The sequence below is a fragment of the Agrilus planipennis genome, unplaced genomic scaffold (genome assembly GCF_000699045.2).
Source record: "Agrilus planipennis isolate EAB-ADULT unplaced genomic scaffold, Apla_2.0 scaffold46, whole genome shotgun sequence".
Classification (NCBI taxonomy): domain Eukaryota; kingdom Metazoa; phylum Arthropoda; class Insecta; order Coleoptera; family Buprestidae; genus Agrilus; species Agrilus planipennis.
Genome location: NW_020438933.1, coordinates 143,829 through 168,749, shown reverse-complemented (window position 1 = coordinate 168,749; position 24,921 = coordinate 143,829). Strand labels below are relative to the sequence as shown.

Sequence of the window (24,921 nt, the reverse complement as noted above, 5' to 3'; positions counted from 1 at the left end):
ATTTTTTTATTGAATTTTATTTGAATTATAGTGTATGAAAATTGTCTAAATAATCAACTTTCAACCCCCATAACTTTTTATGGGGGTGAGACAGCCGCAAATTTGTTATGGGGTTTTACTCAGGTGACCACCTTCTTTCGATCCCCCCTACCCTCTTTAGATCCCTCCTACCCCCAGCCCCATTTAAACCGCATAACTTTTTATGGGGGTGAGACCGCCATGAACTTTTTATGGTACAGTGGTGGGGGAGACCTTCTCTTTCGGGGGTGGGAGCCATCATCTAGACATTTACCTGAAACGTTTATTAAAATCTGTCGCGTACTCCCAATCCATTTCATTTATTAAACAAGGAAAACTGAAAAATCCAAACGAGGACTTGGGTAATTCAAGCATATGGTTTTATGTAAATTGGAATGCTTGTATTTTATAAGACGACACTCCCATACATGCAAGACGGTGTCAGGTGGTCTTAACAACACGCGGCCTTTACTTCTTCCGCAACGGGAGTCTGCCTAGGTCCTCTCCACTCCAACATTTTTCAATCCACAAGATGACGTAAAAGATATTGTGTAATGTTCCTTATAACAAACTTATAGTTATATACACACGTTAGAATTCGAAGGTGTTAGACAGACCGCACATGGATTTTGTATTGATGCGAGATAGCCGTAGGATTAACTGTGCTTGTGCTTCGTGAAGTTCGAGAAACGGTTGTTTAAACTAAAATCGCATGTTATAGACGAATGTCGCTTTTCATCCGTCTGAATATTTGTGCGTGTGAAAGAACGAACGAAAAATAATACTGACCATTATTCTGCAAATGGTAAATACAGTTATAAAAGTTAAACAGACTGTAGAATTTGAAGAAACTAAGTAGAGTGTGTAGTTGCCAGTGCGTTCAAGATAAAAATTGCTGATAATAAAGTAGGTAATAGAAGTGCATCATGTGATTTATTGGCATTAAGTTTTACGTACCACACACTTTTGACACCTCTTCCAAGATTAATAGTCGAGGAGCAAAAACCTCGTCGACTGATTTTGTATACCCTTTAGATTATTGTCTTAAAATTAGGGAATAAATAAAACATAGATCCTTATAGTTCAACTATGAATTCTAAGAGGTGGTAGCAACGAGTAAAAGTTTAAATATAACAATAAACAATAGACATTTTTGCAAAGAAGTAATTCCGAACTGTTCAAGTAAATAATAAAAATAAAATTGATTATCAAATTTCCTACGTATCGCTCATTTGTTTTAAGTCAAGCAATTGCCACAAAAGAACGCTAAAAAATGAGACTTGCCGAGACTTAACATTAAAAAGTGTAATTTGACATAACAAGCAAGCGCCTTAATTCGCCTTGCCTATTTGATAGTATACTCTCATTGCATAGGTAGATATATGAATGTTGTTTTACACCAAAATTTAACCCTGATCCCGACTGAACAAATGGTTTTGCTGCCAGCTATCAGACTAATAAGTCAATTATTTACTGTTCATTTTTTATGTAGGTCTCTCTAACTATTTTGTACACTAACATTAAGTACACATATTGTTAGTGGGTACAGTAATTAAGGATACTTTTTTAACCTATATTCAGGGCCGTCTTTAACCTATTGGAGGCCCTAGGCGCATAAGCCTACCGGGACTCCTACAGCATTGACCGAGAATTATTTTGGTTTGTTATTTGTTTCTTTACATTCACATAAATGAATTGATAATTGTAATATGACTGGAAAAAGTAACTCTAATATCTTCTCAGGTTGGTACTTAAAATTGTGATTTTTGAAAAGGCACCCTTCTAGTTTTCAGATATGCAAAATCGTCAACCAGTTGTTCAAACTCTTTGTCTTCGAGCATATCCCATTCGATGGACTGATCAATCTTTCTTAAAGCATTGTTCGTCTTAACTTATTTTTTATTCTTTTTCGTTTAAAGAAGAAGCGTTCGCCACAACAGTTAATTACCATCTTGTTTAAAAAAATTCTCAATGGAATTTCTACATTTGAAAATGTGTCTCCAACTCGATTTTTTATCAAAACTTCTGGAATACTATTAGTTTGCCAAATACAGACATTCTATTTCTAACTCTTTCTAGTTAACATCTTCATAGCAGCAAATTCTTTGCAACTTTGTCTCGGGATTTGGAGTTTTCAAGCGAAAACCAATGTCTACAATAACTGTCCTTGTACAAACTCAATCGCTGTTTTAGATGCACGCTTGGGATATCATTTATTTTTACTTTAATATCTCTTCCCAACAGAGTTGGACTATCGGTGCAGAGTCATCAAAACATGTCTGGCGCGAACTTCTAAGTCTTAATCTTTAATACAAGTCCTTGTAGTCATATTCTGTATTTTTCTCTTTGGAGAGCAATTAGAAGTAATAAAATTTGAGAATATATAAATAATTGAAGAATCACCTACATTTAGGTATGCTGGCGTTTATAACATGCAAAAGCGATTATGCAAGACTTTCGGTTGGCGGATGGATCTGGCAGGAACTATACAGGAGGCCTCCGTTGACCGTGGGGACCTGGACACTTGCCCAGAGTGCGCAAAGAAAAAGAGGGCCCTGCCTACAGCCAATAAAGAGTAACAACTGTTTTAAATTAGATATCGTTCTCATTTAAAATAATTATCGGCTTTTGGTTGGCGGATGGATCTGGCAGGAACTATATAGGGGGCCTCCGTTGATCGTGGGGCCCTGGACACTTGCCCAGAGTGTCCAATGAAAAAGAGGGGCCTTCCTATATTCAATTATGAGTAACAACTGTTTTAAATTAGATATCGTTCTCATTTAACAGAAAAATTGATTACTTGATACTGTCTGATACGACTAATATCCAGTTAATTTATTAGATAGTACGGAAAAATTAATGAAAAAGAAGTAGAATGATCCATCTCGCACAACTCAGTGATATACATAAACATGATGGTAGTGACCTTACCGAAAGCCCCGGGGCAATGATGACAATGACGCGTATTTGCATGATACTGCCGGTGCATTCCCATTGCACCGTCCTTATATAATCACTATGTCCGCATATTCTGCATGTGAATACATTGATTTTTGCTGTATTCCACATTCAACTTATTTTTGTATTTTGTCGTAATACTTTGCCAATCGTACAATTGACTTGTCTACGTATCAGCTGTTTGCGAAGGTCAAGAATAGGTATGTGTGTTTCGTCGAAAGCCTAAAAGAATAACGCGGTAACTGTTCTCAATTATTGATGACTCGTTAACTGGGGTACTAGTTATTACCTTCAAATATTCTGGAATACTGATCAGACATAGTGTATATACATATAAGAGCCTTTTCTTTAGGATCCAAATTACTTGACAGGTCATATCTAATAATATAACATATATAGTAGAAAGCGCCAACTTTATTACTCCGATTTTAAAATTCTTTGCAAAAAAAACAAAATTATTCTAATAAAACATTATTTTTAATATTCTGAGAAATATCTGAACTGAAGCAAAAATCTAAAGAAACATTTTATCAAGGTTTTGGGATATTACCCAATGATGAACATTAAAACGGTTTCTCGTTAATATTACTCTTTACTTTTTTCTATTTGTTATCATTTCGTTGATTATTATCTGTTGCATTTACTTTTAATAGGTATTTACATATTTTGATGAAATAATTCCAAATAAATAAAATTATTTCAAATACATGTAAGAATATCAACTTGGAAACAATTTTACAATAGACTAACTGGAATTGGAAGGAACTCGTACTTGTTCTATTAAATACTTCATTGAGTAGCGACAAACTCCATAAAGCTGTTCAACTAAAAATTGGATTAGATTTCAATTCTGAATTAAATATAAAAACTTAGAAATGACGAAAGACAAAATTAATGTGGCCTTCTGTCTGTAGCAAGACTGTCTTGCATTGAAAATGGTCACAATGTAACTAGACAAAAAACGTTTCCACGTTTTTTCAAAATGTTGCAGTTTTAGGGGCAGGCAAAACCTCTTAATTTATTTACTCCACCATAATCTCCTTTTATATTTTTTAATTAGTTGCCATAAAATTGTAGAAATATTTGGTACAGATGTGTATAAAAATGACATTTGGACTTAATAAATATGAAATAGTCAATATTGTCAAATAAAAACATAAGAATCAACTACCATACTAGAGCATAAAATACAATTATCTGGGATATAATCAAAGTCAAAGGATAAGCCATACAAGCAAAAGCGGACAAATACTTAAACAGTAGGCTATCCAGAATACTGAAAACGCTGTTATAAGATTAAAGGTAACAACACATATATGTACGTACAATATAATTATTCCTTTGGAATAATTCCTGTATCAGGCACAGATTTAGTAGAGACTTAGACACTTACTACCTTACTAGAACTATATATCACAAATACAGAATGCACCACACATACTCTACACAGAGGAAATGTTTACAATAGAGACAGGTACGAGGAAGATATATATATATATACACCTGATACATTCAGACAGGTTACTAATTTGCTATCAATTTTCGGGTATGAAATTCTGACACCCCAGTACACAGAACACAATTCAATTCAATTCAAGTCCCATTTCAACCTTTAATACACCACATACCGACTTTAATCCAGCAACATACAAAATCAGCAACAAAAATTAAAAAAATTAAAATCCAAAATTGAAAAATGGAAATCAAAAAGACTTCACTAAAAATGCCTAAATCAATAGAAAAAGCATATAGACAAAGAAACGTAGAACATATGATTAAATAAACTAAAGGATTCATAACAGCGATTCAAGATAAAACAATAAAAAGCCAAAACTACGAAAAATCTGTAATCAAAGATCTAAAAATAACATCAGACACATGCCAAGCATGTAACATATCTCACATCTGAAATTATTGACTATATTACAGGGGGTTCCTCGTTCTTATTAGCTAACCAACTGTAGACTGATAGGCATAATCATGTTGCCGAAAAGATGTACTCGTTACTAGCAAAAAAAGAATAAAAATACAAACCACAAACTAGAGAACAGTGTAGCCGAAATTGTAGCTTTTTCGTTACTCAAACAAAGTATTACTTGGTGTTTTTTCTTGATCCTTCTTGCACGAACAGAATACAAAATCCATATGAGATTTTTAGGAATTTATTACAAGTGAATACACTTATACAACATTTCTTCTTTTAGTCGCATGGAATATATCGTTATCGTTGCATTTATTATTTATTAGAGCTACTGTACAACTCAGAAATTACAGGTGGAAACTAAATCGTTAGCAAACTCAGGTCGGCGGCTAGGCAATCCCCCGAGCAGGCTCAGTTTGTCATGGTGTACCTACCCTCGACTATAACCCTGAGTTGAACCACACTGCTCGCATTTCTCTAATAGTATTATGTCAATTCTACAAAACGCTACAAAAGGCATATCAATGTAATACGTAATCACGGCTGTGTTTAGGAAACCCCTGTTTTATTTAATTTCTTTAGATTTTACACTTTCTGTCATTTTCTTACACTAATAAGTAATAATAAAAAAAAAGATAATTTCAAGTTTCTAGTCTTTCGTTTACGGCCACTGATCATGCTAATTGTAGCAACTTAAATAAAGGCTTGCATCGTGAATGTACTAGTACAAAAAGGTCACAACTTCCTTATAAATTCGTAATCAAGTTGCTACACTTTATAAGCATATATATTTATAGTAAAAACCACGACGATGGTGTACTAAATAGGAAAAACTGAATTATACATTTTACCTACTGACATTTAAAAAGCACTTTTAACCTGTACCCGTACATATACATGTATATATAGGTATATATATTTACTTACAGCATTATTTAAATATGGCAAATTAGCACGATACTACTACTAAATAATTACTTCTTTTAACCTTCAACTGACAAGAAAATAAAACTGATGCATCCGACTTTTAGCACTTAACCACTGAGAACTACAATAAGTTTTAACGACGGTAAGAGTTATCTACCATTAATTAATTAGGTACGTAGTGCAGCAGTACAATACTAATATTACCTACATGTATGCAATATACAGGGTGTAATAGAAATAACTTCTGGAGTGGGTAAACTAGATGCAATAAACAATCATACTATGAGTTCAGTTAACGACAATTTTTTTTAAGAAAATCACAATAATTTCCAATCCGAAGCCGGTCCTGTGAGTGAATTGACAACATAGGTGTCTAATATTGAATAGCGTAGTACGATAAAAACTGTGCACCCACCTTACTATTCAAAATTGTCTGTAGGTAAGAAATTGGGCTATGCAGTACTCTTCTTTCGAAACCACCGACGTAAATAAACTCGTGGCTGAAAATCAGTTGCAAGCAAGACTTACACTCGTTGCAAATGGTAAGGATGCAGCAACTATTCCTTTAAAAATTTCCACATTGATCGTGAGTGTACCGTTTTGGGACAAACAAAGTTGAAATCGAATTTACGTATCGTGTCTTCATATCGCATTGTTGTAACAACTGTTATACAGTGACTGACCTACACTAATAATAATATACTTATGTTGTATTGCTGAATCAGTTTATTGAACTTCAAAAGGTTTAAACATTCAAAGAATAAACAGCTACTTAAAGTTGGCTATAACATAAACACCCTGAAACGTACTTAATCTAATCTAACAGTACAAGAGCAAAATATACAAAACAAATACTACACTGATGATAGTTATTACCAGCCGATTGAGTGAAACGTTGCGGAGGGCATTTATGAACCAGTGCCGAAATTGAAATTACCTGTAGTTTTTTTCTCGAAAACGGTGAACAATTCGGACATACAAACATTTACTTAATTTTCATGTTTTATTATAATACTCTATTACCTCCTACAAGTCCGGCCTTTTTTTCTATTACACCCTGTATTATAAAAAATATGCATGCAACAGACTTTTCGAATAAATCTCTACTTTCTATTCCGTTTAGGCCTAAACATATCTGAAACTATAACTTGTTTCGAAATTGGCCGACTAAACGTTTAGATAAAATGCACCTAAGTATAATAGTTAAATAAAATTATACGTTGTAACCTAGAAAATGTTGAGGGTGTTTTTAATGGTTTGATTGTATTAATAATCTACCTGAATATCTCGTCATGGGAGCAACCAATCCAAAAATAAACTCCACACGAGGTTTTGGGTTCGGAGAGGGGCATCGGATAGTGACTTACAACGTGACCTTGACCTTGACATTTATCTTAAAAATCATTTGAAGGTCAAATGGTTGTTTCTTTAATGGAAACCCCTGGTTTTCACTCCAATTTCGGAAAGAAGACAAAATGTACGTTCACATAGATAGATACTTCAAGCTCTTCTTTTGATTGACCTTCAGAGATTATTTCAACGACAAAACACTAAATAATATTAAATAATCCAGAAGCAACAAGTTTCAGTGGGTCGTCCTTTCAACAACTTTAAATCAAGTTATTTTATATTAAAATTTATTATTTCCTAATTGTTCAATTTATCTCTGAAATGAACATGGAAAATCATTCAAAAGAAGTGACGGAAGTACCTATCTGAGCGTAAAATTTTGAGCTCTTTCCGAATCCGGAATCAAAAATAGGGGTATATATTTAAAAAAAAATCATTTGACTTTCAATGGCCCTGAAGACGAAGATCCAAGATCAAATTGTATGTCACTATCCAATATCCCCCTCCGAATCCAACATTTGTAGAGGTTATTTTTGGATTAATCGCTCTCATTGCGAGATATATAGGTGAATTTTATTTAAAATAAAGCACCTTGAAAGATACTTGAAGAAAATAAAATTTTATTTTTAAAATTTTTATGTTTTTTGCCAATATTCGTGAGTTTTTAATTATTAATAAGATTAGGCATCGTGAACAGTAGCTTTGAAAATACAAAAATACAACAAAGCAGAATATCGTGTAACTACAGACGAGAAGATAGAGATATGGGACACCTTTTAATTTTTTTTATTGAAAATTAAATTTGAGATAATTGATGAAAATTAATCGGACAACCATTTTTATTAAAACTAGCAAATAAGAGCAATTAAACAGTAAAATTATTCTAAACTTTATCAGAATTGCACTTACATTCAATTGAAACCAAGAAAATGCAAATATCTTATTTTAAAATATTTTCTTTTTTCAGAATTTCCCAACATTCATTCTGAAAGTATTTGGAAAATGGATTAAAATGTATTTTTAAATATTCCAACAATAAACCTGATATACCTCCAGAATCGTTAATGATGGAACGAACCCACTGAAGAAAAACAGGTAATACAAAAAACTTGAATATCCTCATGGGTTAGTAAATGGCAATGGAGTGAAACAGACCTAACCTAACCCAACCTAGTAACTCAGTGACCGTTATCTTTTTCTATCGTAATCTAACCTAATCAAAACAGAAATATGTATATGTATCTAAGAGGCAGTCTTTTATCAATGAAGATTTTCTAGATTTTTTAGAACATTGTAAACGTTTGTCACAATTAACTTTTTAATATCATTGTAGCTCCGTACAGAGTAAGAATAGAAAATACTTCTTCGTTACCTTGATCTTCAACCGTAAAAGCTTTAACCACACATCATCATTGAGATTTTTTACAAAATGAATGATTGTTACCTCTTATATAAAAGCCGATGTTGTGTATGTATAATGAAAATATGTAAAAGAACTATATTCTGCACACATCAATGTAAAAATTAGAGATCAAGGCATAAATTGGACACCACATGTTATTTGCGGGATATTTCTGATTTTAAATAATTTTAAACACTGCCCAAAATTGGACCAGTTAGAATTGAATTACTCGAGTAATAATATGTATTGCTAATTGATTTATTACTCGCTTTTTAACAGTTATATGAGCTACGGCATTATAACTTGGGGTATTGCATATAAAGTACATTTAACTAGATTACAACAGTTACAAAGTAAAATCTTAAAAATTATAGATAAAAGAAATCACACTTACACCACTAAATGTCGAGCAACAATACATTGTAAAGACGATAAACTATCTTTACGAATTTTTAAGAAAAAAATATAATCAATCGGAGAGTACCACCAGGAACAAAAGCATATCTTTACCAAAAATAAAATTTGAAGTCGGAAAAAAATAGCTTATACGTGGCAATATGGAATTACAATTCATTACCCAAAAAGTTAAAAACACTAAATTACAGTAAAAGTATTAAAACTAAACTAAAAAAATGAATAAGATTAAACTGCTAAGAATACCTAATTTTTGTGATTAAGGAAACAATATTCACTAATTTTCTGTTGTATTTACTTGTCTTTGTCATTTTACTGCTTTAAATATCCCTTTCCATATCTTTTCCTTTATTTTTTACTTGAATTTTATATTTTGTTAAGATTAAGGTTTTTTTTATACCGGATCTATGCACAGGTTTTTAAACACCTTTATAGGGTGTACCTACTTGTAAATTTCTGGTAATAAATTGAATTGAATTGTAGTATTTCATATTTGAAGAGAACATTACCATAGACATCTAAATAAGAAGCTTATTTACGCAACGGGAACGTAAAGCAGTTACGTGATGAGCATTTAATTCTTTAAATTAATTGTTAATATGTATTTTCATATTTTTTTAGTAAACAGTAATATTTTATAATAACTGAGTAGCGTTTTCTCACAGAGGTTCCAATTCCTATACCTATGTCAGTGAACTTTATAAACAATATTAAAAAATGAACTGTAAGATTTTACAGAAACATCAGTTTATTAAAAATAATGTAACAAACTTGCATATTTTACCGCTTGTTGACGTAAAATATATAATCTCCAAATAACAAACGTTCTTTAGGTATGAGCAAAATTTCGGCTGCAACTAACCATTTTTTTATTGAAAATAAGTACGCAAATATATTTCATGGTCAAGATGATTGTTACATTAATCTTTTTTTTGCTCTTAAAGTCTTAAAACTTGAAATGTGAAGCAAGTAACAATGCAGTAAGTTATCGATAATTTCTCAAAGCAGTCTTTACGCTGTACGTCCATTTAATGAACAGTTAGAAAGTAAATTTTTATTAATCACTAAATAGTTTTTCATTTAAAAAACAACGGAATAAATTATCATTAGAAGCACGTAAAGGAACCGCGGCTCATTCAGAGCGGATGTTGCAACAATTAGTAGTCTTGACAATGAAAATAATTCCGTTATGTCTAGTACCTACCTGCATGTTCTCCAAGAGAAAGCAATCTAGCAAGTTCCTTACTTTGCTTTAAATTGAATTAGTAATTTTAATTCGGTCGTATTCACTGAGTTTATGTTCACCTTGAAGTATTTTGATATTTCTTGTTAAATTAGTACACATATTTATATCAGAATAAAAAAATACTACACAGTTTTATATTCATAAAACACGAAAAAAGTTTATTCAGTTATTAAACGCAAAATTTCGCTTGAACAAGGAATATTTTTAAAATGCTAATATTCGAAATAAAATATACGAAATAACGGAACAACAGACTGGAGGGACAGAATAGCCCCAACCTAGATAAATGCTCTTGGACAACCTAACCTTAGGATACTTTGCCTATTAAATTGCAGATGTATTTACACGTTAAATATGTAGGGAATAGAGAAAGAAAAACTGGTGTAGAAGTTGAACTTGAACCAAACATCTCTCACTATTTAAAGAATTGAGAGAAATGTAGAATTTAAAACTCGCCTCTAATAGTGCAGTATAAAAGAAGCTGATATCGATATAATATAAAAGATTATAACAACTATTAATAAGCAATAGTAGTAAAAGTATTTGCTCCAAAATAAAATTATTCAGCTTGTTGATTTTTATAATTGATGTAAAGGAAGCCCACGAAATGTAATTGGTATGCCAGATACTTCCGGCAGTTTTTGGACATGCATACCAAGATATTTTTATTAATTACATTAAAACACGTACAATAAAAAAAATATGTGATAATGGTGAAAATTCACCCTCATTCACACCCTTTAAGTAGGTATGCCATGCCCTTTCGGCTAAAGTCATTGGTAAGCCAACTTTTTTCTCTTAAATTAACAAATTTCCTATCGAATACACGATTCGTGATGATGGTAAAACATTTTTCTTTTTTATTATAAAAAAATTGCGTGGTTTTATGAAACCACGATGCAAATAAACCTTTTCGGATTGTAGGCATCTAACAGTAAATTTTCGGAAAATTGTTTGACCTAGGGTATTAAAATTAAAATCGTGCTCCTAATCTTCTCTTAATGATTGAAAAATGGCAATGATAAAGGGAAATCAATAGTAGATAAGAAATCCAACTATAAATTTTAATTTCAATCTGCATACATAATAAATACAATCATTCAGATGATAGACGCATGTTAAAAACTGAAAACAATATTTACTTAAATCATTGAATCATTTTGAACTTCAGTTATTCGATCAATAATTTCATCTTCGCTTTGAGTTTCACAGTCTATAAATGTAATTGTCATGCACTTCCACGAATGAGTGAGAATGTAAATGGTACACGGTTAGCTCATGTGAGCCATGGGCGCCGCCATATTGGCTGCTCTGCCAAGCGCCTTTCAGTTTTACCCTTACTCCGCGGCCGGCTGTAATGCGACATGCGTTAGATGGACGAAAAAATTTGAGGCGATGTAATAAAAGTTTCACTTTAAAAAGAATTAACAATTAATCTACTGCACGGATATAGCCTAAGTGAGGAGTTAGCAAACTTTGAAAATAGAAGAATCAAATCGTCAAAGCGTATCGATTTGTATCATCATCATCTGTAGTTCTTAGGCTTTCACGGCCGGCGTCTATCGATGCTGTGTTTTCTTCCGGGCTTTTGGGCCGTGGTCCGTGGAATCTTACTTTTCCAAAACGTTTCGCCGTTCTTTGCTGACGGCATTTTTGATGATTGGACTGATTAGTTACGACTCAGCACCTGCCCAGTCACCACTAAAGATGCCGTCAGTAAAGAACGGCGAAACGTTTGGAAAAGTAAGATTCCACGGTCCACGGCCAAAAAGCCCGGAAGAAAACACAGCAGCAGCATCATCATCATCATCATCATTATCATCATCGTGATCATAAGGTCATCGGTCCAAAGATTGGTTGAATCAATCCTCGCATTTCTCATAAACTAGAACATTCTACATCCTTAGCTTTGCGAACAATAATCTAATCCAGATTTTCTTCGTGTTCTGCCATCTCTCTTTTCTTTATTGACTTCCATAACGCCCTTTGTACTTCTAGTCCTTCGAATATATGGTACTTGCAGCATGCTCCTTGAGCACTCCACCTTCCACTATTCCCCCCACCCCACCCCACTAGCAGCTGAGTTCCAGCAATCTAACAAAATGCTACAGACGGCTCGCGAATAATGGTCTACCGACTATTGGCCTGGACCCTAGGGCAAGGACGTGTGGCCCCGGGACCACATGCGACATCCTTCAGTTTCTTCAGCTCTGACCATCTTTCATAATCTGAAGTTTAAGTCATCTCAATAACTACAATTTTACAAAAGTAACATTTTTAGGTACATCTACTTTTGTGACCTGTTATGACAAGAAGGTTCCCCACCTCTACGCCAGGGTCTCACACAATGGAAGCCTGTCATACATATTACGTATATTACGTCACTGACTTAAGAACGGTTTTCCCCTGATGTATATAAAGAAGCTTATTATCAATGTACGTTTTGTATTCAAACAAACCTTTTATAATTTTTTTGAATCGATCTTTTCACGATCAATACAGAGTACAACATATTTTGAACGATGTGATGTCAAAATGATGATGTGCGATATTAAGCCGTTTTATGATGAAGTGTGCCCGTTACCGCCACTCCCCCGTGTCTGTCGTAATTATTGTCTTTAGCACAAAGAGATATCGAATGTCGGGCTCTCTGAATTCCGGCTACGCAAGCTGAATGTAATTATTAGACTACAATTTATATGCAGTGACTGTTGGAAATTTCATTGTGCAGTCCCACACCCCCTTGTTAGCATTAATAACAAGAGACAACNAAGACCTACAAGTTACGAGTAGAGAACGGAATCCTCAATTCTGTGGAAGTCCACTAAAGTTTAGAGATCGTGGATTTTACAATATTAAAGTGGAAGAGCTTGGCTGTTCCGAAAATGGAGCAGTAGGGGAAGCAATGCCTGTTAACGAAGACGAAATATCACTTGCAGATCCTTTTGGACCGTCTTCTACTTTAACTCCTACAAATATAACAAGTACTACTAGTACTAGTACCACTACAACTACAACAACAACAACTACAACGAAGAAACCAGATCCAACGACCACAAAGGCGAAACCCAGTACGCCAATTGCGTCAAGTACAACATTAGAAGCCCTCAGTTCTCTGCCCAGTTCCTCGACAACGACTGCTTCTACCGCTTCTCCTCTCCCAACAACAGCTAAAGTTTCAAATACAACAACGATAACTAGCGTCAAAACTTCTGTTCGCACTTCAACTTCGAAGAGCACGGTTCCAGCATGGAGACAGGGCGGTAACAATCAAAATCGACACTCGCTGTTAATGGGACCTCCTTCAAGAAAAGGTGCCGTTTCGGATACGGAAGTTAAAGTGAAAAACGCTTACCGACAGGACAGTTCCGTCATAATTCAATGGAGTTCCGACACACAAAATATTTTAGGCTTTAGAGTCGTATACAGACTCTTTGGGGATAAAAGTTTTAAACAGGGGCCTCCGTTAGAAGCCAGTGAGCGAGAGTTCAAGATTAAAAATGTTCCATCACAGGTGAGTTTAATATGCTTAAATTGATTAATATTTATGGAGGTGAGACTTTTTAACATTTATGTAGTTTGGGACATGGTAAATTGTTAAGTTTAATAACAAAACTACTAAAATAAAAAATTAATTACCAAATGAAATTAATAGCAAATAAAACGAATGACTTACGCATTATTCACTTCAAAATAGCTTTTTTTTCATTAATTTGAGGTGAAAAAATTGAAAATGAGTTTTCAAATTAATATGTAACGTAACCACTACGAATTTCAATAGTATTTGATGCATATACATTAGTATTGTATTATATACTACACATTAGTATTAATTCGACGGATGTGTAACCTCATAAGTACAGTTCATCGTTGTTACTGTTGTCGCCCCACGTAACTCAGTGGTCAGAACATTGATGCGTAAAGCCAATGGTCCCGGGTTCGATTCCCGCCGAGGGTGTGACAACAACAAAAAAATTTCATAAACTTGAGAAAACTTACAGTGGAAAAACAATTAGGAATGAACTTTCAAATTAATATTCAAAGTAGCTTGTTGGTAAACAATAATCAGCATGGTTCTATATTGCGAAAAATATTTTAAAAACTGACAAAAATACAAGGCACCTGAATTGAAATGCAAGGTGTCTTAGAAAGTTAAGTGTACGGAACTTACTAATTATTTTTTATCATGCTACGCCTAGTATCAAAATTGTAATAATTTTTCCATCGCGCTTTAATAAGCACTATTTCTTTCAGGAATGTATAATCGTGTGCGTTGTTTCGTTAGAGGACACGAACGTTGCTCCCGAAACAGTTCCATACTCACAGTGCCGAGAAGTTAGAACCGTACTATCAACATCATCCAACATGGATAAAATCACTATTGCCGCAAGCGCAGCAATTTGCGGAACAATCGTGATTGCAGTAATAATTTTTGTAGCGGCTTCGCGACAACGATCTAAAAGAATACAAGAGATGCATCAACAGAAGATAGCCTTAAAAAATGGTTTGCCTATTGCTGGACTTCCTGTGAACTGTTGTGGAGGATTAGGACCAACCGCAAGCCCCGGAGGTCCTTTATCATCTTTAGCAACATTAAGTGCATTTAACAGTCCAAAAGTATGTTAAAACGATTTATATTATGTACACTCAAATTGCAGAGCATTATTGTTGCTACGACTACAATTCGTAATTAACACTGAAAATGATTTTGTAAACAAATGCTGTTTGATCAGTAGGTACTACAAAAAAATTAAGGGAGAAAAAGGAACATTAAAAAGAAATAGAATGAGTAATCTCGCACCACTCAGTGATATACATACATTGTTTTTTGTTTCATATTTGCACAGTCAACTTATTTTTGTATTTTGTGATGATAGCAGTAACTTTATCAATCGAATAGTAACTACCGAGTTCAGGATACTACTACTTTTCACACATACACGTCTGTGTACCAACTGTTGTGAAGGTCACGAGTACGTATTAATGTTTCGTCACTTAACGCTTGCGATAATGAAGAGCGATAGAATAACGCGGCTGCCAAACTGGCAACTGTTCTCAATCATTGACAATTCCTTCACTGAGGTACTGTTTGTACCCCTACACTAGATACACCCTACACTGCCTCCAGATTTTACCCTGCAAATATTTCGGAATACTGATCAAACACAGTGTACACATATCTATATAATGATCTACTAACAAATAAAAGCCACTAACTCACCATCTATATAAGTATATTACTGCTAACTGCAGTATTTCATAGTGTTTGACAAAGACCTAACGAAGCTATCTACTATTTAAAGGATTGGGATCAGGTTTCGAATTACAGTTCACCACCTATACACCAACAAAGGCTGCATGGATTAGAACAATCATCATCACTCCAAGACGATACAAGATCGCATTTTAGTTCGAAAGGTCATAAACCGCGATCGATAGCAGATGGTCAGTCACAACACAGTTTTTCAAACAATTCTGGCAGATTTATGGCTACAAATGGATTTCCCAACACCCTTCTTACAACTAGGCCAGGTACCAATTTGTCGTAGTTTTGGTTTATTCCAAGTGAAACTATTTATGCTATTCCGAAAATATTCCGGAAAGTATCTAAGAAATACTAAATGCTTTTTTATTGTCAAATATGATGCTATTAATTTTTTTTTAAAAATCTAATATCTAAACATTCATTATTCTAGCAATATACTTGGACTTTAGGACTTCCACGTCTTTATTTATGATTTAGTTTCAACGTTTCGACCGTGTTATATCTTCAAACATTTAATATTCTAATTAATCTAAATCGTTCTTTTGAACCACTCATCCATACATTTTACAAGCTTAAAAGGGTTTATATTCTACGCTACACGGAATAGAACTGAACTGCAAAAAATTGAACAAAAATCTATAAAATATTAATTCAAAAACTAATGCAGATAAAAAACGATGTACGAGGAAATGTTACAATAACATGGGAATAAAACAAATTACAACAGAGAAGGGAACGAATGTATGTAAATGTACATAATAGTATTCCAGTAGTTCAATGATCCTATCAAATACATAATACATCTATGTTTAATTACTTTTTTCCCATTTGTATTCATGACTACAAATTTTTGAAATATTCAGATTTTTTAATTTTGTTTTTCTTTAGTACACAAACGATAATAACAGTTTTCAATACACTTTTGACTAAAACTACATTTGAAATTGTCTTTTACTTCTTTAATATTTTCATGCATTTAAAAAACCATAAGAAGCAAGCAATAGACGGAATCTACACAGAATTTTATTTAGATTATAATTATATAACAGGGTCAGAAATGTTGTTAGCAGAAAAGGTTAGGCTGAATGATTAAATAGTTAAAAATAAAGGCGTAGTTAGCCCTCGACGACGTAGCCAAACTGCCAACGATCTCGTGCCTTAGGGGGGCCTTAAAAAATAACCATCCTAAAAAAACTCGTACAAGTCTAGAGTCGTCTAGCAACGTTATGGGATTTCGAAAGATATATAGGATTTCCAGACTCGTTTAGTTTAGTAATTTTCCTAACCAAGACATAAAAAGGACCCCGAAAAGCAAATTTCGCCAACGTCGGTCTAGCTACACCGCTGATTAAAAATGTTTAATAAATAAACAGCTGAATTAAATATATCTAAAGGTTGATAACATGCAATGAATAATAATGGCTAAGGGTTTTTTTATTAATTTGGAAATATTCAAAATTTTGGCTATGCTTGTTCATATCAACGTACTACATGGGCTGAAAAAAATTATAAACCCTACAATCTTGTACTTTTCTGTTGTAAAGCAGATCAATTATACTTCGTTTACTTTCTGTAGCAATGTGACCTTCAGTTTGACCGGCGCAAAGTAGAAAAGAACAGCGCTAGGCCAGAAAAGGAAGGAGACAACTCTCGACCAAACTCTTAACCGGTGAGGAGCGAATAATCCGTACAGTACTGCACGGAAAAATTGACAATTTTATCCACTACAATTGAATTGCTCAAATGTGCTGTTATTGGTACCAATTACTACTGAAAATATCAACGAGATGTTTATTTATATATGAAAACATATTAAAGACTTTAACGCTTGTTTTCGACTCGCACTACTATTCATGATTGAACAAAACTTTCGGCAGGTACTGTATGAAAAAGTATGTTTAATGAACAAGAGTCGAGAGCTTTTTTCTCCCTACCTACGATTTTGCCAGCGCGCATCCAAGACATTGGAAGGGGCATATCGCTAGAGAATGTAAATGAAGTATACCGAAATTTCTTATAAAAGCATGTTTGGTAGTCAAAAACAATGCACACCTTATTTGAAATAGGTTATGAATTATTATCAATCTGTATAATAAACTATACCTCTGACGAACTTAGACTTAAATTGCCAATTTTTTAAATAATTCAATGCCAATTAATTACAGACTTATGCCAATCTAGGCAATCATTAGCCATGCATTCAGACCGGATGTCGAAGGCGTCTCACGGCCTATCACACGCACCCACGCATTCAGTAGCGTCTTCGCGACGACAAAGACCGCGCTCGAGATCTCGAGACAACTACAGACCAGGCAGTAGATATAGCACAGCAGGCTCGACACACACCTTAAGTAATTACTGTGATAACACTGATAACTGGACGGACCACGATATGGACATCTATATGGCAAGAAATCCAACAACAAGAGGTGGCCTCGTTCCACTTTGAATAAGCTGAATAAGTACATACGTACATTTGTACAAAATAATAATAATAAGAATAAACCAGAATACGTATTTAAATAAATAAATAGTACTCACATCAATAATAACTAAACAATAAGTAACTAAAAATAGTGTGAATGTACGTGTGTGTGTCTGTCGTGTCTGTCTTTGCTCAATCCATACATTATCATCACCTGTTTTGGTTGATCACTTCTAATCAAATATTAATAAAATAAAGTCAGAGGAGTAACAAATCGAAGTAAATTGATAATTTATCAATAAATTAAATACCATATGCAATTTCCATAAACGTTCTAGTTTGCTTTATACTGTACAGTTTCCTTAAAAATCATTTTATGACGAGATAAATCAATAAAAAAATGTTTCCTTGCTAATCTGGTTTTGTTTGTTGACAAATACTGACTTTAAGATATTATAAGTTAACTGGCATAAAAGATAATTACCAAATAAATGTAAGACAATTTGCAGGAACATACGGTTATTTAATATTTTTATACATACCTTAGCAATTAATTCTTTCGCACATATTTTTGTAAATAATTGTTGTAATAAATACAAATTAAAAAATAGTTTAATATTATTACCTTTCTAAAACAATATTCGTTTTACCATTTTACATAACAACTTGCTGCACAAGATATTACACTCAATAGGAAATACCATAAATAATAAATTTAAAAAAAAAAGAAAAAATTTAAATTAATGAACGTAGTTTACCTTACTTCATCTAACTTCTTCTAACATCCAAACCATTTATTAGTTTGATTAATACTTTTAAGACCATTATTTAAATAAAAATAAGAAAATCCTTCCTTATTGGATATAAGCATAATCATAGAAAAAACTTCCTAAACTCTGGCGGCTCAAGCAATAAACTTACGAAATAATTTATAAGCTTACTTTGTCAAATGACCAATATCTGCACCAAACAAGAGGTTTTATAAAATACCACAAATGGCGCGGCAAACGCCATCTGTAGTACAATGCTACATTTAAGGATTACGTATTCTCAACAAGGTCCATTTAAATAAATGGGTATCTACTTGCTGAAACGAAATTCCGGTGTAGCTCACCACTACGTGATAGGCACGTTACCATAATCGAATAAAATAACTGCCAGACGCGGATCGCGATATCGATCTTGTTGGATCTCATCAGCGCGTCGCAGACAGTTTCGACAGAACACAGACCAATTTTGCCTGCTGTCTTAACAGCACGTTTTATAAAATACCACAAAAATTGTAAAAAACTGAAAACTTTCGAACATAACGACTTATTAGAAATTCGACAAACTGAAAATTCAATTAAAATTTAATTTCGGCTGCAGCGTTAAGATTTGCTGCTAAAATAAGAATTATTCCAAACAACTTTTAATCCGAATATTAAAAAAGGTAGTGCTTCAATTGTTATAAAACAACAAAAAAAACACCGAATTATCATTTTATTCTTCCGCCTATAACCTTTTTAGTAGTAGATTGATTGCAAAAACCGTGAAAGATAATTTCTTAGTTAGATTTTTTAGTGAATGCATATGTTTCAAAATTTTGCCTAATCATAAGGTCGTTTAGACCTAAAATGAAATTAATCGNATTTTTTTTTTCAGATATACAGTTTTTGCAATGATTATTTAATTTTTTATGCTACAAATATCATGATAAAATTCTGTTTTGTCATCTTCAAAAGCTATAAAGATTTTTTTGTAGTACTTTTACACAGTTTTTAGTTCAATTTACTCTTACAGGCCATGCTTCAACGAATTTTCATAGGCGTCCTGGTGACAATAGCACTTCCCTCATCGTTAGCCCAATGTCCATGGCAACGGGAAGTTCCAGAACTCCAATCATCATGTCTCTGTTCATACAACCTAGCTCACGAACTGTCAGTGCAGTGCGACATGGTTGAATGGTCTAAACTCTTATCGGCAATACACCGTTACGCAAAGGATAACGCGATCGATATACTTTACGTGAACAATTCTACCGTTAATGTTCTCAAAGATTCAATTTTCGCGAATATAAAAGTGCACAATATACAATTATCACGTTGTAAAATAGCCAAAGTGTCTAGTGATGCCTTCAAAGGTCAAGAAAACTATTTAAAAAACTTGAACTTACAAGATAATGATCTTACTCAAGTTCCAGTTGATAGTTTACGAAAACTTCGATCATTAGTCCTACTAGATTTGTCACACAACAGGATAACGGAACTACCGGCAGGAGCTTTCGAAACTCTCAACAAACTAGCGACTCTAAAACTCTCTGACAACAACGTCACTTTGCACCCTGAATCCTTCAGGGGATTAGAGGGTTCTTTAAAAAATCTAAATCTCAAAGGAACTTTGCAGAAGGAAATTCCTGAAGCAATTCGTGGACTTACTACCTTAGCTTTTCTAGATTTGTCACAAAATGGTTTAAAAGAACTACCAGGCGCAGCAGGAATACATGCTTTTGAAGGATTAAATTCATTGACCGCTTTAAATTTAGAAAGAAATTTAATTCACACATTGCAAGAAAACGCATTCTTTGGAATTAGATCGACTCTGAGTTCTTTGAGTCTCCTGAATAATCTCCTTGAAAATTTTCCCACAGATGCTGTAAAAACACTTATCGAATTGAGAGTTCTAGATATAGGATTCAATCTTTTAACTGAGTTACCGATAGATGCATTCAAAGGAAATCCATCGCTTACACTTTTAGCTCTGGATGGAAATTTGCTACCAACGATACCCGAAGAAGCTTTCGTTCATCTAAATGGAAGTCTTAGAGGCCTAAGTTTGGGAGGTCGATTTTTACACTGCGACTGCAGGCTTGCTTGGATCATTGACTGGATACAACATAAAGACCTGCAAGTCACGAGTAGAGAACGGAATCCTCAATTCTGTGGAAGTCCACTGAAGTTTAGAGATCGTGGATTTTACAATATTAAAGTGGAAGAGCTTGGCTGTTCCGAAAATGGAGCAGTAGGGGAAGCAATGCCTGTTAACGAAGACGAAATATCACTTGCAGATCCTTTTGGACCGTCTTCTACTTTAACTCCTACAAATATAACAAGTACTACTAGTACTAGTACCACTACAACTACAACAACAACAACTACAACGAAGAAACCAGATCCAACGACCACAAAGGCGAAACCCAGTACGCCAATTGCGTCAAGTACAACATTAGAAGCCCTCAGTTCTCTGCCCAGTTCCTCGACAACGACTGCTTCTACCGCTTCTCCTCTCCCAACAACAGCTAAAGTTTCAAATACAACAACGATAACTAGCGTCAAAACTTCTGTTCGCACTTCAACTTCGAAGAGCACGGTTCCAGCATGGAGACAGGGCGGTAACAATCAAAATCGACACTCGCTGTTAATGGGACCTCCTTCAAGAAAAGGTGCCGTTTCGGATACGGAAGTTAAAGTGAAAAACGCTTACCGACAGGACAGTTCCGTCATAATTCAATGGAGTTCCGACACACAAAATATTTTAGGCTTTAGAGTCGTATACAGACTCTTTGGGGATAAAAGTTTTAAACAGGGGCCTCCGTTAGAAGCCAGTGAGCGAGAGTTCAAGATTAAAAATGTTCCATCACAGGTGAGTTTAATATGCTTAAATTGATTAATATTTATGGAGGTGAGACTTTTTAACATTTATGTAGTTTGGGACATGGTAAATTGTTAAGTTTAATAACAAAACTACTAAAATAAAAAATTAATTACCAAATGAAATTAATAGCAAATAAAACGAATGACTTACGCATTATTCACTTCAAAATAGCTTTTTTTTCATTAATTTGAGGTGAAAAAATTGAAAATGAGTTTTCAAATTAATATGTAACGTAACCACTACGAATTTCAATAGTATTTGATGCATATACATTAGTATTGTATTATATACTACACATTAGTATTAATTCGACGGATGTGTAACCTCATAAGTACAGTTCATCGTTGTTACTGTTGTCGCCCCACGTAACTTAGTGGTCAGAACATTGATGCGTAAAGCCAATGGTCCCGGGTTCGATTCCCGCCGAGGGTGTGACAACAACAAAAAAATTTCATAAACTTGAGAAAACTTACAGTGGAAAAACAATTAGGAATGAACTTTCAAATTAATATTCAAAGTAGCTTGTTGGTAAACAATAATCAGCATGGTTCTATATTGCGAAAAATATTTTAAAAACTGACAAAAATACAAGGCACCTGAATTGAAATGCAAGGTGTCTTAGAAAGTTAAGTGTACGGAACTTACTAATTATTTTTTATCATGCTACGCCTAGTATCAAAATTGTAATAATTTTTCCATCGCGCTTTAATAAGCACTATTTCTTTCAGGAATGTATAATCGTGTGCGTTGTTTCGTTAGAGGACACGAACGTTGCTCCCGAAACAGTTCCATACTCACAGTGCCGAGAAGTTAGAACCGTACTATCAACATCATCCAACATGGATAAAATCACTATTGCCGCAAGCGCAGCAATTTGCGGAACAATCGTGATTGCAGTAATAATTTTTGTAGCGGCTTCGCGACAACGATCTAAAAGAATACAAGAGATGCATCAACAGAAGATAGCCTTAAAAAATGGTTTGCCTATTGCTGGACTTCCTGTGAACTGTTGTGGAGGATTAGGACCAACCGCAAGCCCCGGAGGTCCTTTATCATCTTTAGCAACATTAAGTGCATTTAACAGTCCAAAAGTATGTTAAAACGATTTATATTATGTACACTCAAATTGCAGAGCATTATTGTTGCTACGACTACAATTCGTAATTAACACTGAAAATGATTTTGTAAACAAATGCTGTTTGATCAGTAGGTACTACAAAAAAATTAAGGGAGAAAAAGGAACATTAAAAAGAAATAGAATGAGTAATCTCGCACCACTCAGTGATATACATACATTGTTTTTTGTTTCATATTTGCACAGTCAACTTATTTTTGTATTTTGTGATGATAGCAGTAACTTTATCAATCGAATAGTAACTACCGAGTTCAGGATACTACTACTTTTCACACATACACGTCTGTGTACCAACTGTTGTGAAGGTCACGAGTACGTATTAATGTTTCGTCACTTAACGCTTGCGATAATGAAGAGCGATAGAATAACGCGGCTGCCAAACTGGCAACTGTTCTCAATCATTGACAATTCCTTCACTGAGGTACTGTTTGTACCCCTACACTAGATACACCCTACACTGCCTCCAGATTTTACCCTGCAAATATTTCGGAATACTGATCAAACACAGTGTACACATATCTATATAATGATCTACTAACAAATAAAAGCCACTAACTCACCATCTATATAAGTATATTACTGCTAACTGCAGTATTTCATAGTGTTTGACAAAGACCTAACGAAGCTATCTACTATTTAAAGGATTGGGACCAGGTTTCGAATTACAGTTCACCACCTATACACCAACAAAGGCTGCATGGATTAGAACAATCATCATCACTCCAAGACGATACAAGATCGCATTTTAGTTCGAAAGGTCATAAACCGCGATCGATAGCAGATGGTCAGTCACAACACAGTTTTTCAAACAATTCTGGCAGATTTATGGCTACAAATGGATTTCCCAACACCCTTCTTACAACTAGGCCAGGTACCAATTTGTCGTAGTTTTGGTTTATTCCAAGTGAAACTATTTATGCTATTCCGAAAATATTCCGGAAAGTATCTAAGAAATACTAAATGCTTTTTTATTGTCAAATATGATGCTATTAATTTTTTTTTAAAAATCTAATATCTAAACATTCATTATTCTAGCAATATACTTGGACTTTAGGACTTCCACGTCTTTATTTATGATTTAGTTTCAACGTTTCGACCGTGTTATATCTTCAAACATTTAATATTCTAATTAATCTAAATCGTTCTTTTGAACCACTCATCCATACATTTTACAAGCTTAAAAGGGTTTATATTCTACGCTACACGGAATAGAACTGAACTGCAAAAAATTGAACAAAAATCTATAAAATATTAATTCAAAAACTAATGCAGATAAAAAACGATGTACGAGGAAATGTTACAATAACATGGGAATAAAACAAATTACAACAGAGAAGGGAACGAATGTATGTAAATGTACATAATAGTATTCCAGTAGTTCAATGATCCTATCAAATACATAATACATCTATGTTTAATTACTTTTTTCCCATTTGTATTCATGACTACAAATTTTTGAAATATTCAGATTTTTTAATTTTGTTTTTCTTTAGTACACAAACGATAATAACAGTTTTCAATACACTTTTGACTAAAACTACATTTGAAATTGTCTTTTACTTCTTTAATATTTTCATGCATTTAAAAAACCATAAGAAGCAAGCAATAGACGGAATCTACACAGAATTTTATTTAGATTATAATTATATAACAGGGTCAGAAATGTTGTTAGCAGAAAAGGTTAGGCTGAATGATTAAATAGTTAAAAATAAAGGCGTAGTTAGCCCTCGACGACGTAGCCAAACTGCCAACGATCTCGTGCCTTAGGGGGGCCTTAAAAAATAACCATCCTAAAAAAACTCGTACAAGTCTAGAGTCGTCTAGCAACGTTATGGGATTTCGAAAGATATATAGGATTTCCAGACTCGTTTAGTTTAGTAATTTTCCTAACCAAGACATAAAAAGGACCCCGAAAAGCAAATTTCGCCAACGTCGGTCTAGCTACACCGCTGATTAAAAATGTTTAATAAATAAACAGCTGAATTAAATATATCTAAAGGTTGATAACATGCAATGAATAATAATGGCTAAGGGTTTTTTTATTAATTTGGAAATATTCAAAATTTTGGCTATGCTTGTTCATATCAACGTACTACATGGGCTGAAAAAAATTATAAACCCTACAATCTTGTACTTTTCTGTTGTAAAGCAGATCAATTATACTTCGTTTACTTTCTGTAGCAATGTGACCTTCAGTTTGACCAGCGCAAAGTAGAAAAGAACAGC

General features: G+C 33.8%; 2 protein-coding genes across 4 annotated transcripts in view; both read left to right on the top strand.

The window, feature by feature from the left end:
• Window positions 1-24,889, top strand: part of LOC108744727 (leucine-rich repeat and fibronectin type-III domain-containing protein 5-like) — a 120,346-nt gene extending 95,457 nt beyond the window's left edge. The window contains exons 1-5 of one of the 3 annotated variants that reach the window (XM_025974248.1): window positions 630-924; window positions 8,142-8,269; window positions 19,710-21,548; window positions 22,289-22,651; window positions 23,338-24,889. In XM_025974248.1, the coding sequence (XP_025830033.1) occupies window positions 19,713-21,548; window positions 22,289-22,651; window positions 23,338-23,583 (2,445 nt within the window). In that variant the 5' untranslated portion in view covers window positions 630-924; window positions 8,142-8,269; window positions 19,710-19,712 and the 3' untranslated portion in view covers window positions 23,584-24,889. Of the gene's footprint in view, window positions 1-629; window positions 925-8,141; window positions 8,270-19,709; window positions 21,549-22,288; window positions 22,652-23,337 lie in introns of those variants that run through there. The other 2 variants (XM_025974247.1, XM_025974249.1) reach the window with 2 other exon arrangements.
• Window positions 12,772-18,514, top strand: LOC108744749 (uncharacterized protein YMR317W). Its single transcript, XM_025974262.1, has 5 exons — window positions 12,772-12,841; window positions 12,924-13,750; window positions 14,491-14,853; window positions 15,540-15,768; window positions 17,668-18,514. The coding sequence occupies exons 1-5, from the start codon at window positions 12,772-12,774 to the stop codon at window positions 17,949-17,951; spliced, it is 1,773 nt and encodes a 590-aa protein (XP_025830047.1). The 3' UTR covers window positions 17,952-18,514.
• Window positions 24,890-24,921: the final 32 nt, after the last annotated feature.